The sequence below is a fragment of the Pterocles gutturalis genome, unplaced genomic scaffold (assembly GCF_000699245.1).
Source record: "Pterocles gutturalis isolate BGI_N339 unplaced genomic scaffold, ASM69924v1 scaffold49652, whole genome shotgun sequence".
Taxonomy (NCBI): Eukaryota; Metazoa; Chordata; class Aves; order Pterocliformes; family Pteroclidae; genus Pterocles; species Pterocles gutturalis.
Window position 1 is genome coordinate 27706 of NW_010117394.1, and position 17069 is coordinate 44774.

General features: G+C 40.7%; 1 protein-coding gene across 1 annotated transcript in view; it reads right to left on the bottom strand.

Moving 5' to 3' along the window:
• LOC104463431 (unconventional myosin-Va-like) overlaps positions 1-17069 on the bottom strand; it is a gene marked incomplete at its 5' end in the record, with an annotated part of 43002 nt that overhangs the window by 24822 nt on the left and 1111 nt on the right. Inside the window, 12 exon segments of the mRNA XM_010075769.1 lie at positions 125-165; positions 167-216; positions 1318-1566; positions 2097-2336; positions 5709-5865; positions 6822-7033; positions 8115-8223; positions 8322-8408; positions 9098-9195; positions 11211-11372; positions 13494-13496; positions 14875-14958. Coding sequence (XP_010074071.1) covers positions 125-165; positions 167-216; positions 1318-1566; positions 2097-2336; positions 5709-5865; positions 6822-7033; positions 8115-8223; positions 8322-8408; positions 9098-9195; positions 11211-11372; positions 13494-13496; positions 14875-14958 — 1492 coding nt within the window.

Genomic DNA, 17069 nt, shown 5'->3' on the forward strand with positions numbered 1-17069 from the left:
TAAATGAAATTATTAAACTAAAAAGGAATGCAAACTTGGGCAAATTAGCCCAATACATGCAGTAGAATGTTGCTTTACAAGGTAACATGGAGTAGAAAACCTGAGTGAAGAGAACAGAGCCAACCTGTTATTTCCCTCGCCTGGTCATGGATGCGGCGGGTCAGACTCCTTTTCTGTTTTCAGTGATGTGTTCTGCTCTTTCAGCTCTGATACCAGCTACAGAGATAATAAAATATTTGACTCTGAATGCAGTTCACCTTTCATCGGCAGCTCTACCAGCAACAACATCCTTCTTGTAGGAGTTCAAATACTTAAACTTTTCTTCAGAGAATGAAATCAATGAACTAAGTTTTGACATCTTCATTTCACAAATTACATTTCTTAAATATGTCCCACTGCAGATTCCCCTGTGCATTCTGTGCTCCATTTCTGATCAGATGCCAAAACTGCCTTGAGCCACTCCACTCTGCCATGATATTTTTCAGTAAAGTCTCAAAGATATAATTTATTCCTTAAAATAGAAATATTCCTGAAATAGGAACAAATTTGGTAGCTCTGTTGTATATTCCATTGCACTGGCTAACACCATAATCTAACATCTTGCCTCTGCCCAAAAGTTGTGCCACTTTAACCATGCCCAGGTTTGCCAGTTATTCATTTGTCTCTGATTATGGTTACTATGCATCCACTTTGCTTAATCAAATAATATTCTTCTTTATGTTTATCTGATCTTGAAATGTATCATTGCAGCATCACAGAATGAAGGAATGGCTCTTCCAATATTCAAAACTTGCACCGTTATCGGCAAGTAATCTTGACAGGAAACAACTTGTTTGCTATGTTCGTGGTTAAAGCAAAGATAAGAGGTTAGTTCAACTAGACTGAGCACACATACATGTGTTAATTAGGCTAATTGTAGGTAGGATATAAGCAGGTGCCTCTGAATACTGTGTATGGGACAAATTTCTGATACCTATGTGATTACACTCTCTAGGTGGGTAAAATTATTTCTTTTTATAAATGCACTATCTCTGACTAATTGAGGAAGTGTTAAGTATTTGGATTTGCAAATAGTTTCAATAACAAAATCTGAATAGATTTAATACATAACTTACATACAATATAGAGATTTAGTATATTTTTCTCCCATAGGTGTAGTTATTTAGGTATCAAGCCTATTTAAGACTGTACAGATAAAACACTGCTTAAAAACACTGTAAAAATATAAATCACAGAACTGAAGCAGTTAAGCCCAGGCAAAACCTGAGTGGACACCAGGCCCCTATAAATCTTATGCATCTGAGACTGCATACTTGCCTGCTCGGTTTCATGTTTGTATTTATCTGCCCATTCCTCAATGGTTTTCTTCTCAGACTGAGTTTGGTGCAGCTCCTTACGGAGCTTGGCAATCTCCTCCTGAAGGCTGAGGACACGGTTGGTGGCATTCTTAGCCTCCTCCTCACTCATCCGAAGCCTCTCCACATCATTCCGCAGCTTCTCTGTATCTGTATTGTATGTGATCTCCAGGTTGCTCAGCTTCTCCAGCAGAGATTTGTATTCTTTGTTCTTTGCAAAACACAACACAGACATAGCAGCAGTTGGAGAAGTTCTGGTTTAAGGGCACCTTCTAGTTCCCTACTGAATATACCCAGACACAGGAGCAAAAGAGCAGCTTCCCCATTTCCAAATAGTTTCAGACTGTTTTTGCAGAATTGCTTATTGAGATTACAGAACAGTCCAGTCTCTAAGCCTGCACATTAACACCCCAAACTAAAATCAGACAAGGAGCCCACACACATCAAACATCATTACCTCACCTTCCCCTTAAAAAGAGCAACTGATGTGCTTCAAATGAAATACTGACATTAACAAAGCAGATGTGTTCTCCCAGTGCTGCTGAGAGACATAAACAGATGCTTTACTGTTTTAGTTCTATTGTGGCCTGCCTTTCTCTTCTATCAATGTTCTTCAGCAGAAAAGAGAAATGATACCTTACAATGAAAGTTCAGTGCATTTTTCTGCGAATGCCCACAGTGCTACTGAGAAAGGTAATACAAGATTTCTAAATAGTTTCCCTGAGGCCAGGGAGCTTTTACCTGCTCATCAATTTTTCGCTGGAGCTGCATGATCTTGTTCTCCAAGCCAATGTGAAGCTTCTTGTAGCGTTCTACAGACCGGGCCTCTATCTTCAGTTTCTTCAGCTCCCTCTTGGCCATCATGCGCCGGTAACAGCATTGCAAGTAAACAATTGCCTTCAAGGTCCTACGGTAGTGCAGTCGAGCCAGCCAGCCTCTTACATGCTTCTGAATAATAATAGACTTGTGCTCCCGAAGCATCTACAGTTAAGAAAAAACACCACAAGGGGTCTTAGAGTTGCAAACTACACCTGCTCAGTTAAATAGACTCCATAATGAGAGGTGTAAAGATGATGTACATAGAGACACTTTAGACCAAAAAGAGAAACTTCTGGTTAAGAGTAAGGAAAATGTCAGGGAATAAAATGAAAAGGAACCAGAAGGAAAAGCATGGAAAGAAAGAACTGCAGGCACATTGAAGAAGTAGGCATTCCTTTGTGTTGATGTCAGATCCAAGCTAATTACAAAAATATATGGTACTTGTTGGGAAGATTACAAATACAATCCTTTTTTTTTTCCTGTATCTTTTATCTTGAAACATATTAGAATCATGGACATATGCTGCATAGGATTCATCAATACAAAATTCAAAATTACCACACTTGGTACGCAATGCAGCTGGTACACACTAGAACCCAGAGTAAACTGTAGCAGCTGTTAAAAACAGCAGTTGTAGTCTAGCTGACCAAACTACAAATTCCAGTCAGGTTTCCTTTTCCTTTTTTTCTTTTATTTTTTTTTTTCTCCTTTTTTGACGTATCTTAGACTTGGCAGCATGAAAAAATCTCAATTTATTCTAATAATAAATTTTATATTGTAATAATTCCAACTTATTTCATGGTAGATATTTCAACCATAGCTTTGAGATGTAAAAAAAAAAAAAAAAAAATCATAAGAATTTTTAAAAATATATTTTTTAATGAAAACCGGTCAAGAATGCCAGCAACCTTCAGCAGTGTGTTAGCCAGAGACTTCCACTAGGAAGAGTCTACTAGTTGTTTTTGGATCCTTCACCCACTGATACAATCAGAGATCCCTCAGGTCTGGAGCACCTGAATTCCAGCAGACCACAGCTATGCTCAGAGAGTCTGCCCAAAGGCTTCCACCTACTAAGGTGGAATTTTATTAAAGCCTCACAAGGCTTTAATAAAAGGACTCTTTTATACTTAGCAAATGATTTGAAATGTGTTAGAAATGTTACATTTCCAGATCAATGAATTTAAAATGTTCACTGGAAAAGTGGCAAGATTATAAGATACACAAACTTTCTCCCTTAGCATTTATTTCTGAAGAAAAAATGAGACTTGAAACACCAGCAGTCGGTTAAATAGCTCACCAAGGTAAGGAAATAGCCCTCTCAAAAGTACAGCAAGGTCAGAAGCCAAAGTCCTTCCCACTGCAGTTAGCACTCCTGCCTCCTGCTTACACATTTCCTGGAATAGTCCTTCAGGTTACCTGCGGGTGCCCGAACAGCTCGAACACAACTAGCTGTCAACAACATTTTACCTCAAGTTTGAAAGCAACAAGTTCCATAAAATACCTCCATTGTGCGGGGATGGTCCTCATCTGCCAGTCAATTCTCACACCCATGCAATCCAGTGAGGAAATAGGTCACTCCAATGTAAGGTGGGAGTATCAGAAAAGTAACTTAATTTACCAGGTATTTCCCAGGAAAGCTTTTGTAAAAGTCACGGAGGAACTACACTCCTTGTTCAGCTAAGCACATCACAATGTCTCGGGCAGAAGCTTTCCCCAGGATGCGCGAAATAGATGATTCAACCATTCTAAATTCCTTGTGCTAGTCACGTGACCGCAATACATGCCCTCTCTCCTAACAGCAACAACAGGTACCTTTCACAATCCTAACGAACAACACGTGTACCCTATATTACTTACAGAGTCCCGGCTCAGCCCAAGTGTGTGTCATAGGGCAACCTTTTGGTCTCACTCACTTGCAATCACCGTGAACTTCAGAACAACCGTGTTTACTTTCCCATGGCACGCACTGCCTGTGCTTCTCTCTGGCCATCTCTTGTGTCTCTGCTTTAATAAAATTCCACCTCAGTAGGACAGTGTATGCACAGCACACCGCAGGGGCAGTTGTCAGAACTCCATGTTTTACTGTGGTGAACAATTCACAGCTCGAGGGGGACACTCCCTGACAGGCAAGTCTGACCACCCCTCACGGGGACCCCTCCAGAAATCTGCCATCTCTATTAAGAAGGAATGAAACAGGTTTATAAAATTGTGTGCTACAGGACAGAGGCGGTGTGTATCACTCACGCAACTAACTTCAGGGATACAGAATCATCTCCAATTTTCTTAAGGATGGCTTTTAGTCCACATATTGCTGTGACCCATGTCTCACTTTGTCACATCTGTCAGGTCACTGTTGAAAACATATCTTATATAGTCTCACAGAATAAAATATGGTTTGTAATAATGAAAATGCTCAGAATTCCAATAAAAAGGCAAGTAGATACCCACAAAAGAACAGCTGAGTCAAGCACAGGGATCTTACTACTTAGAAATTCTTATCGAGGATGACTTGTTTTCAAACTTCCTGATTAGCAGATGTTAGAACGCTGTAATTTAGACACATTCACGTATGCCTCTGTAGGCAACCTTAATACAAATGAAAAATACACAAAAACATCAAATATAAAAGAGAAACGCAGGGAACATAAGCACCAGTTGGCTTTTGGTTATATGCCTTCAATGCTTAACTGCTTGGGATAAAAACAGAACTCTTGTGTCTAACTTTTCAGTGAAATACAGGCTGACTTTTGAGTCTAGCTAAAACAATTCATTTAGACAAAAGTGCCATAAAACACGGGCATTTTGTAGTCTAACCATTTGAATCATAATTCTGTTTCCAGCTCTGTAACTACTGAAGAGCAAATTCTAATTTCTCCATTGAATTTTTATTTTTTATCAAGCGTAATCAGGAAAATATTAACTATATCACTAGGACAGGGTTATATTAATTTCTCTCAAAAAACCCCCATACATTTAAAAAAGCATGCTTAAGTTTTAACCTCCTATTTTTGTGGGTATCTCTTTGCTGATGTTAACCTCCTTGAGGATATTCCATCAGCCATTTCAGAATTACTGAAATTAGGGATGGAATAGAAATACTAGTGCATCACATATGTATAGTGATGTGAGCAATACTGATTTGGACTCATGCAGGCATATTAACACAAGGCCATTTTCAATATTTATTTTAAGTGCCTCACCATTCTTTATGACAAATGAAAAAGTTTTCTCAAGAAAAATGCTGTAAATTCCTGCTAGATTCTCCACTGACTGCACCGAAAGTCTAGGTATATCCATATTAGATGACAGTGTGAATATCTCTACAATGACAAGCTCATGGATTGCAGTATCAGATTGCTCCGATTTTCAGGTGCTGTCCTTCAACCCATGCCATGATATTTTGTTTGTGTGTTATACATAACAGCACACACGCAAACATTTCAGATTCCCAAGGGGATACCACAGAGCAGCTTCATCCTGAAGGTTTGTGGAAATAAAGCTAGACTGAAGAAGTCGAACATTTTCATTTCTTACCATTTGGTACTTGTTCCTGGCCATATAACCTCTCAAGAGAGCCTGAAGAGCAATAGTAGCAGCTCGCATGCATTGGTATCTTTTGCGGACCACATACATGCGCTGGAACTTCTGAATAGTGATGGCAGCCCGTGTTCTCCGCAGGAACTTGGCATAGCTAAGCAAGGAGAAGATTACAAATAACACTTGTAATTATTTTCCAGTGTTTGAACACTTTTTTTTTTTTTTACATCCTATAACTACACCCTCTTTCTCAAGAGCTACATTTTCTAATTCAGTTTCTTCCTAACGTTGTCAGTGATACACCATATTTACTTGCTATTCTACTGTTTGTCAGTACAACAGAATGACAAATTAACAGAAATCTTGCAATGTTTTACGGGGAAGTTTTTCACTTCCTCTGAGAACTGTGCTGTAGAACTGATAAGATAAACTCAGCTTAATTTCTCATCACCTGTTCTCCAGCTTTAAAGCTATTTCCATTATGCCACCTTCCAGATCTGCTCTCCTAACCTCAACATGTAGGAAATGTTTACTCATTCTTGGCCCTCTCAGCAAGACAATGACAAAGCATCTTGACACAAGCCTCTTTTCGAAGGTTGATTCTTACAGTCTTCATAACCACCTTGTCTTTGAATGATACCACCTGTACTCCTACCCTTTTCTCTGGCCCATCCATGGCCATCCCTCAGAAGTCAGTCCAAGCAACCAACCCGGACTGATGTATCTCCCTTCACAGCTGCACCCTGCCTGAGGAAAGGCTTCTCCAGCAGAACAGACAGAGCCAGCACATCGAAACGGGGCCGTAAGGACTCAGCCAAGAGTCCTGCTTTACCTCACCTGCAACATATCTCCTAGTACTACTTGTACTCTGCTCCCAGTAGCAACATACTGTTCTAAGCACCATACAGGCAGGGTGCTGCTGTCCTCTCAGGAAGGTCAAAAACAGGCAGGACAGACACCCTCATTATTTTCAGTTTCCCTCATTTTCCTGGAAAATCATTTCCTCTCAGCCAGTATAGGAAGGAGAGAACAAATGTATCACATTTAAATGTCCTACTTAAAGGGATCCGAATTGAGGCTAGTGTGGGTTTTCCCATGAGCATTGCTTACCATCGTGCCTGGTACCCTCTGACATGTCTCTGAATGGTGATGGCAGCCTTCCTCATACGCACGTACTTCTTTCGCATTAGCCAGCCTCGGATCGTCTTTTGGATGCGGATACAGGCAGCTCTCAACTTATCTGCCCTTATTTTTTCCAGATAGGCTACTTGACCAGCCCGGAAAAATATTTTTGTCTTACCAAACTGGTACTTATCCTTGTCCTATTTTCAGAGGTAAAAAGAGGATCAGTTACAGCATTAAATACTAGTGGATTAAAAAAAAAAAGGCATGAAGGGCTAAATTAAAGTACAGTTAGTAAAAACGCAAAATTATCTGTGTAATAGTTCAAGTAAACCTAGACTTAAATTAAGTAGTGGAGGAGAGTATTTTCTCTGTATGATTCTGTTAACAAATTAATACTATAAGGCCATAGGGATGGCCTCAAGGAGTAACATGAGATTTTTGCTTGGACAAGAATGCCACAAAGATTGTAAGAGATGTGGAAGGCTACAGGAGGGTTCCAGAGGATCACAGCAATACAGGCAATGCACATGTACAATTTCCTACTTAAATTGTAGATGACCCCTCTGAATCGTCCATCTTCAATCACATTACACAGTATAAACAAAACAGCTGGGGCTTCCAACATGTACACATTGTTTACTGCATCAGGACTAAGCCAGAACAAAGCATTTCACTGCTACTCAAACACATCTGAGATCTCAGAACTAAACCAGAAAGAGAATAATATTCTGTCTCTATAGGCTGTAGCACTTCTTGGAGGGAAAAACTGAGAATATACAAAGGTAAATGGAAAAAAATTAATTTTGTTGTTTATCATAGAATCATAGAACGGTTTGGCTTGGAAGGGACCTTAAAGATCATCAAGTTCCAACCTTCCTGCCATGGGCAGGGACACCTCCCACTAGCCCAGGTTGCTCACAGCCTCATCCAGCCTGGCCTTGAACCCCTCCAGGGATGGGGCATCCACAGCTTCTCTGGGAAACCCGTTCCATTGTCTCACCACCATCACAGGAAAACATTTCTTCCTAATATTTCATCTAAATCTACCCTCTTCCAGCTTAAAACCGTTACCCCTCATCCTATCACTACACTCCCTGATCAAGAGTGCCTCCCCATCTCTCCTGTAGCCCCCTTCAGGTACTGGAAGGCTGCTAGAAGGTCTCCTCAGAGCCTTCTCTTCTCCAGGCTCAACAATCCCAACTCTGTGGCTATGAGGGAGCAACGGATGCTATCTTTACTACTTCAGATTCCAGATGCTCTCAGCACTAAGTCTAGTACCAGAATCAGCTTTTCCAGGACATTTTTACACGTCTGCTTTCGGTCACTAAGGACATCTCTCTGCTTCATCAGAACACGGTAACGGCTGAAGAACTCTTGGTATGTCCACCTGTCCCAAAAACAGAGACAACATCAGTCCCAACAATGAATAATTCTCTTAAAAAGAAGAACTGCCCCTGAAAGTAATCTAAAAAGCAGCAAACACACCTGGAGGGGAAGCCAGCTGCACTGATGCGGATAGTCTCCAGGACACCACAAGCTCTCAGCTGCTGCACTGCCCGCTTTTCATCAAATCTACATAAGAATAAAAAGAGCCTGTGGGTGTGGGGCAAGTTTTGCCTTACACGGGACCTCTGGCCCTGCGCACAAGCAGGACAGGAGTGGAATGGAGGGGGAGCAGAGGTGGGATGTGACAGGTGGTTAACAAGTCCAGCTAGTGCTTCTGCAGCTCAGCAATAACAGGGGACAGACAGCTCAACCAGGGAATTGCCTGAGCCCTTTGGCTGCTGCAAGCTGCTTGTCCTGTCCTGCTTCCCGCTGGCCTGCCCAATAGCCATGGGAGTCTTCGTGTGCCCAGATTTTAACGAGACTTTTGAGAAACGCCCTAAGCAAGTTCATATATGAAAAAAAAAGATAAGGAATAAGACACTGGAATTGGCCAAAGCAAATTCCAGCAAATGTCAAATGAACTCAAGGAGTGCAAACTGCCAGTCACATTTAAAACAACTAGCAAGGGTATTTTTCCTCATATATCACCATAAACAAAAAAAAAAGCGTCAGGAAGTATTTCTCCCTCTGTTCATCTCAAAACATCTCCTGCTGCAAGTACACATACACACGGACAAATGAGTCCATAACAAGGAGAAGGAGACACACTACTTCACTCCTGAGTGAGCAAGGTTTAGCAGAACATCGATCCTCTGAGGCTTTGGGCAATTCCCTCCCACGCACAGGCTATAGGAACCATACATGAACCAGCTTACGTGAACGGAAACTTGAAGTCGTTAGGCTTAATACAGCGCACGTAGTGTGGAGTTGTAGCGTTCAGGGTTTCCATCAGCAGGTGAAGAGAATTTCGAAACTTTTTGAAAAAGAAAAAGGGAAAAATATCAGGGAACAGCCTCAATAAGCTCAGTCACATTTGAGATAACCTCAGGAAGCAGACCTAGGGTTATTTGCTTATTTGTAGTGATGCTTCCGGTAATAAACACCCGCTTGTTTTTGTTACGGCAACAGATGTTAGCTTCAGATACCATCTTTGGATGAATTATATCACAGTGAGACTTCTAAATATTATGCTTTACAAGAGTAAAGCTCCCATGTCGACATGTAATAAATTACAAAAACATGGGATAGACTGAGTTATTTTCATCTTTTGATTGTCTTATCTACCCTAATCTTTGTCTGAGCCATCTCTTCATGACTAAACTTCATGGCATATTACTAAATAACCATTTAATTTTAAATAAATTTTAAATCAAATTTAAAATCAAGAGTGGTAAAAAAAAAGTATCAATTTCTTCAGCTCCACTGATTCCAATGTCAGATCTAATGAAGAAAACTGTGGAAGTCCAATATCTGAGAATTTTATGAATTTTACTTTTAAAGGTGTATCAGGATGACAAATACCTAACGTACGCAGTATATATTTCCAACCGCAGAATACCCTAATAGATAGAGAAAATCATGAAAACATGTCTTAAATGTTTTAAACGTATTTATATGGATTTCCCTCTTTATGTTGAACTCATGATTCTAAGCCAACCTCTATTTCTACACAGAATATGATAAAAATCACTTTTGTATTAGCTTGCTTTAAAATTTATAAATCAATATACATGGCTGATTGATAGGAGTGGTATGAGAGTACCCGTAATGCTTCAACACATAGTTTCAGTCTGACAACACTGCTAGTCCTCTACCAGCCTCAGGACATTGTCTGTTTGCAAAATCAGAAATGAAGTTCAAATTAAAAAGATAAGTGGACTAGGGTTCTCTTGCATGAACTGCAGAAGATTGGAATTTGCAGCCTGTACCACAAACACATGCCAGGCAGATCTGCATTCTGTACAGTAGAATGAATAAACATTCCTATTCCCAGCCATAGCTTAACATAGCTTGCTTGGGGAATGTTATAGAGAAATTAAGAATATCAAAATCAAACATTCTCTGTATTCCCTGATTCTCTCTTAGCAGTGTGACTAGCTCATGACACCGCACAGACACTCTGCTAACGTCTTTGTTAGGGGACTGACAACCATCCAAAGCAATGGACAAAGCCCAAGCATTTTTGGTGATTTTATCGGAACTCTGAGCACCCAAGAGATGTGGCTGGTTCATCTTCAAGAATTGGTAGGGGACCCTGATACAAAGAACTTATGTTCCCTGAAAGCTAATTTATATTCCAGACTGTCCTCAGTAACATAAAAAGAGTTATCCACACAGATCTCCTGGAAGCCCCAGGCAAAAGAAGAATGCCACTACTTGCTAGCAAAGTGGTACAGGCTGGCAAGTAGATAAAAATTGAGTACTGAAGTGTCAAAAAAGTTCCCCTTGGCTCCTATGTGTAGGCTGAGGTACAATCTGTCATATATAAAGCACTGACTGGAGACATAACCATCTTGAGGAAACATCTGTTAAATCTGTTGAGTGGAAAGTAATAAAGAAGTGAGTCCTCCAGCCATACTGATCTGCATACTTCTAATTCTGGCACATACATGTGGGTATTTTATGTTTAGCCCATTGACAACTGGAATCAAGTTTTCTGGGGACTGAACTCCCATTTTTGATTTGAGTCAGACAATGCGGCACCTGATCAAAAAGATCCAGTATAAGATCTTGAAAGCTTATCAGCATCCAGCATTTGAAAAACATGAGTTTTGGTTTTGGTACACAGTAAGAACTGAGCTCCCTGAAATTGTGGCCCAAGATGTATTAGTAATTAGGGTACACTTGCTCCAAACTGTAAGTCACAATCAGCTGCACCTGTCTCAAAATCCCAAGGGATCCCAAGAAGCACCAGCACACCCTGACACCTATGAGACAGAGGGAGGTAGAGGGAGAGATTATTTAATAGAGCTGCATCTTCAAACTCACCTGATGTCCCACAGTTTTCTTATGCTCCTTGCTAGCTTGACCTGGCCTGGCCTTGGCTGGTTTTACAGCAGTTCGAGACAAAGGCACGCGCCCTGAAGGGGTTGCTGACGTGGGACTGAGGACCTTCTCCTCATCCTGGAATAACTCTGGCAGCAGCTTAAACTGGTTTAACAGCAGAAAAATACAGAGGGTAAGAATCCAGCAAGTGATTGCTAACATTTGTGCTTAAGGTAGTTAGAATCCAGGCTCAGTTTTTGTAAGCACTGGGTTTGTGTTGAACTCCACATGGGGTCAAATGCAAAAAAGCATTCCAGCGAGTTGTATAGTGAGTGGGCCACGATTTAACACTAGAGATTTTGTGGGTTTGATCAGTGAGTCTCCTTCTGAAGATACAATTCTGATTTGAGGTTTTTTTTCATAGAGCCAGCAATAGCTTCCAGGAGAAACTGTTAGATACTGACAGCAGTTTCAGAAGTACCAATTGCAATTATATATGGCTGCTTTGATCTAAGAAGAAACAACAGGGTCCTCTCATATTCTAGTGGTGCATCAGACTCCTTTGTGGCTGAAGGATATCTAGGACGCTGAATAACCCAGCAGCAGGCAACAAACAATATTCCTGCTTTATCACTCTAAATTGAAATAATCAACCTAAAAGAGGAATCATCAACTAAAAAAAATACATTAGCCAAATTTATCTGACTGAAGATCTACTCTCAGGCCAGTGGAAGTGGAGGAAAAACCTGAAACATCTTTCCAAATATCACTCAGGGCTTCTGTTTCCCTTTCTCTAATGGCTGCAAAATACACCCATATATAATAGCTGTTTTGAAGTAACTTAAAACTAAAAATAACACCACCAGGTCTTTCTACGGACAACTAGAGTACTTCAGAAGCATTATAAGAGTAAGAAAATCTGAACTTCTCTACCTGTCAATGAATAATCTTTTATCTAGCATCTGTGCATTTTCTCCCAAGAGATAGGAGTATTCAATTTTCAGTACTAGAAAGTGCTTGGGCTAAGTACAACCTAAAAAATAAAAAAAATTGTTTTGCCTTATAAAACTTGGTGAGCATGCACAATATCCAATGAAACATGCTGCGCAACAAAATGGTACTTGTGCTCTGTGGTTGCGCCAGATGGGCTAGCAGAAGGCGTCAAACGTTCCTCAGTCGCATCCAGCACAGCACTCCAGCACAATGTAATGACTGTGAATGCTACAAAGGTATCCCAAATTCCTGAACTAAAAAAGGAACCACAGCCTAGCTTTATCTCACCTGGGTCTGCCGGATTAGGAGCACAATCACCTTAGATTACCTCTGTAGCTGGTGGAAGAATGATATTTCCAGAGGGTGATTTAGTCTCTCTCCTTCCACTGCCTCAACAAAGAGTTCAGGATGATCGGGCCACCACCACCCCATTCAGCTGCCCGCGGTCAGACAGAATGCGTCGCTACGCACGGGCATCTGAGCCAAGACTTCTCATCCCATACAGAAACTTATTTGAATGCAATATGCTTTGTCTGGAACTCCTGATACTCTCACACACCAGGGGTGGGAAGTGTCTGGACTGCAGATGGATGAGCTCTTCTAAGCTATCAGTATATAAGCCTCATTCCCCTTTTTCCAACCCTGGGAAAATCTGCCTGTAACAATGGGCAAGGGCATTTCAACGGCGCCGTTTTCATAGGCACTGCCTCAGCACTGCATGCAGAAGAAAGGAGCAATGTATGGCCTTCTGCAGCAGAGCTCAACACAGGAGAGCATTGCTGAGATGATCCACACTCTGGGGGCACTCATGATTTCGTCTGGCTTTGGTTTTTCGTATCTTATCAATTTTCTTTGTTTAGCACAACACTAGGAGCATTCAAAGAGAGGGAAAACACTGATCAAAGGGCAGAAAATTCACGTGGTAGAAGACAAGCAAGCAAGCATTTTTTCCCCGTAATTTTTTCAGATGACTTAACAAACATGCTGCTAACAATCCTACAGATAATTTCTCTCAATACAGAGCCACAACAGAAGATTTTAACAACATGCCAGTAGCAAGCACAAAAGCTGAGGACTGTTCTATTGCTTTTGTGATACATGCATGGAAACTGAACTAGTTCAAAGAGGTCCTGTGGGTGGATTTATAGCGAAGGCCAAAATAAACTGCTAAACACTACAGTGCCTGCCAAGAGCAGTGTGTGTCATGCACTTTGGAGAGCAAAGAAGCATTTGAGCTGTATGTGAGAGTGGGCATGGGCAGGATGACAGATGATGCATTCCGTTTAGAATTACCTTCTGTTGAATGTGCACAGCAAACCCAGAAAACAGCGACAACAAAAAAGAACAAAAAAATCAGAAATACAATACCACTACAATTACTAACAAAGAGGGCCTGCTGAAAAATAAAAATGAAACATTCTTCTTTTGAAAATCCATTCTCTTCACAGTTGCAATTTTTTTTTAAAGCACTGGTTTTGGTAAAATTTACCATTGCGGAAACCCATGTTGTTTAAGTCCTAGTGTTTAAACTGAATTGACTCAACCTACTGAGCCTGCCTGAGCTGTTGTCATGCTCCTATGGCGGCTACGTCCCCATTGTCCCTTACTCACTGGACTGCATCCCCCGGAGCAGCCCTGCACAGTGCACTGCCACGCCACGGCAGAGCTAGAGCTACAGAGGTGGCTGGTCCCTGCCAGTGCCCCGAGGATGCCACCTGCCTCCCACACACACACCAACTGACTTCTCTCAAACCACTTCAACACTTCTCTCAGTGGAAAGCCTGCTGTGGTTTTTCATTATACTACATGTTTTAATCCTTTAGCTTCATATATCTGCTCAGAATAGAAACAGAAGAGAAAAATGTTGGTTTTCCTAATAGAATAGCATAATTTAAAACAGCCTGTCCTTGATACCCAGCTTCCCAGGCCATTAGAGCTGGCAAATTCCCAACAGCCATCACAACGCAATGTCAAGTTAATTGCCTTTACATTTCAGAAGAGCACAACTAGCATTTTTGCTATTAAAAAAAAAAAAATGATGCCACTGAAGGCCTGTTCTATAACATTCCCTCACACAGTATTTTTCAATTCAGATGTCATCTTTCTTTCATAGATATCAAGAAGGTAAGACTCTATAAATTCTGGCTTATGTCCTTAGGGTCTATATGTTTCATTCCTCTCTCATTTTGCTTTTGGAACAGAATTTGTCTCTCTTCCACAAATTTTCAACTGTCAGGCCATAAAGAAGGAGTTTGTTTTCCAATTACAAAATTAAGGGCTTAAATGTCAAGCCTGCTTATACTACTATAGTATTTTAGAAGTCCTTGATGCCTTTATGGAAAATACAGCAAAGTTTTGTGAAAAGTAAAAAAATAATTAAAAAAAACCCCAAAACACAAAAAAAACAATCAAAACACCAAAAAAACCCCAAACCACTACACAGTGAAACCGGGGGCTAAACATAGACGGTTCTTACATGGAGCAAAATTATGCTACAGGACTTTCTGAACTCATACAGATAAACAAGTAAAACACAAACTATGTTCAGTTCCAGTTTCCAGTTGATCTGATACTACAGGAGAAATATTTCCTAGGTTTATATGAAATTTTATATGACCCTTAAATCAAGGATTCATAACTGTAAAAGAAGAAAAAAAAAAATCCTTATACTAACCTTACTGGACTTTAGGACCTTAATTTGTTCTTCATAAACTGTGTCTTTATTCTTTTCCAAAAAGCCTTCACATTGATATTCCACCTGAAAACCATAATTTTACAAAAAAGTAAGTACTAGAAGTGTTTAATCAGAATATTTGGCATAGAATTCACCAGCTACAACATTCATATTTATACTAGATAATTTTTGCGGATGTTGAAAATATCAGCTCCCAAGTGCATCTTTGTTAAATACATTTTAACAAAGTTAAATAAACGTAAAGCATTAAAACACATAGAGATGAATACAGTTATGCCTTATACCACATATATTTCACTGCTGAGAGATGCTTGTGGTAAGACAGCATGATTGAATGGTTACAGTAAAGGTGAAGGATCAAAGCATGTGTTGCACATCTCCTTCACTGAAGTTATCTGGGCTGCAAAATAGTGAGAAATCCAGATGCAACTAAGAACAAAGTATCTCATTTTATCGCTGAGAGGTAGTAAGTAGATCTGCCTGTAGCTTATTATGAAAATGCCTCATTTGTACTCAGAAAGACTACCTTTACCAGAAGCAATAGAAAGTCTGAATGTTGTGACAATACATGACATTCTCTACCACAGGGCCACAGAGCCTCCTGGACCAAAGCACAGCCAGAGTATCAGATAAAAACCTCGTATTTATTTCACTGTCCTAATCAAGGCTGAACAAATCTCGAAAAATATTAATTATTAACTAACATAAGCATGCTAACTGTCATGAAGTGTCTCATGATAACTCTTCAATCTTGCATCAGCAGAAGTGCAGACTATAAAATACAGGAGCAGACCCTTAGAGCAATTTTGTTCTTTCAGAGCAGATAGACTGCCAGCCATCAGCAGCCCCTCTTTCAGTACATTTACTGGTGCTTATGCGATGACACTATACCCTGAGCTGCAAAACATGTCAAATAATTCCTTGGTGGGAAGAAGGCAGAGGATCTCCCCAAGGTCTCTCCCAGCTGAAAGCCCACTCTGAACATCACCTCGGTACCATTCACGTTCTTACTGCGGGAGACGATGCCACGAGAGGGCAGCAGAATCTCTGCCTTCTCCCAGAGAACATATCAAGGCACAGAAGCTACTAACCTGCCAGCTACCACTTTATTTTTTCCTTCAAGATGTCTGCATGCATTCACCTAAGCACACAGGAAGGCATATAACGCTTGACACAGACAGCACATCAGAGCTTAGAGCTTTGCCAATACCTGCCTGGAGCTACTGTCAGCTTTCCTTGGCCCTCACTGCTCAGACTACGCATAGGAAAGCCTTGTTTTCATATATCAAAGTTTAGCCTAACGAACAGTATATGAAATATTGACTAAATCCTTCTTATTCTCTCATCCACCAAATAAAACAGAACTCATGAAAGAGTTACAAAGGTTTTCTTGCTGTTTTTGTTAAGGTAACACTAGATGCAACAAGAATAGGAACCCTCTTCTGCACATAAATTCAAGAGTCCTCGAAGAAATCATGTGGAAGCAAATAAAGGCCTCCAACCCCCATGTCAGCACTTACAAATCTACTGATAAGAATTCCAGAGCTTCTCCAAATTTTTTTCAACAAAGCTGACAATACTCTGAGGCAGCTTCTTTGTTTAACAGCACAATTATCTTAAACAGGATGCTTACATTTTTTATCGTATTTTAACCTAAGGAGTTGCTCAGTTTGATGACACATTGTGAGAGCTGAACCATGTATGCACTCCACTGAGATACCCCCGTCCAGTTTCCTAGAAATAGCTGTTCACTGACCAGAAGTGGCGAGGGCGGGAGCAGCACATACTGCTCCAGCGATAAGAAGGGTGTGTTAGCCTCTTTCATGTTGGCACAGTAAGATGGCAGCAAAACCAACATTGTTTTGTTGTTGCTCATTAGCTAAAACTACAGTGAGACACATGATTTTCCTATTTTGTGTATTTCTCTAGCATAACCAGAACTGATACAGTTATGCTGTGAGTTGCAAATACACTAAGCCGTCAGGTTTTGAAAAAGGATGGTTGGTGGCTACAGGATGTGACAGGAGTCAGGAGCTCTTGTTTGTGTTCCTGGCTCTGCACAGCTGCAAGGTCAACTTTCTTCTCCCGATCAGGTGCACAGGCAGGCACACATTCTCCAAGAAGCCGAGTAGAGCCAGGGATGCGGCTACCCAGTCGCTGCCTGCAGCAGCCGG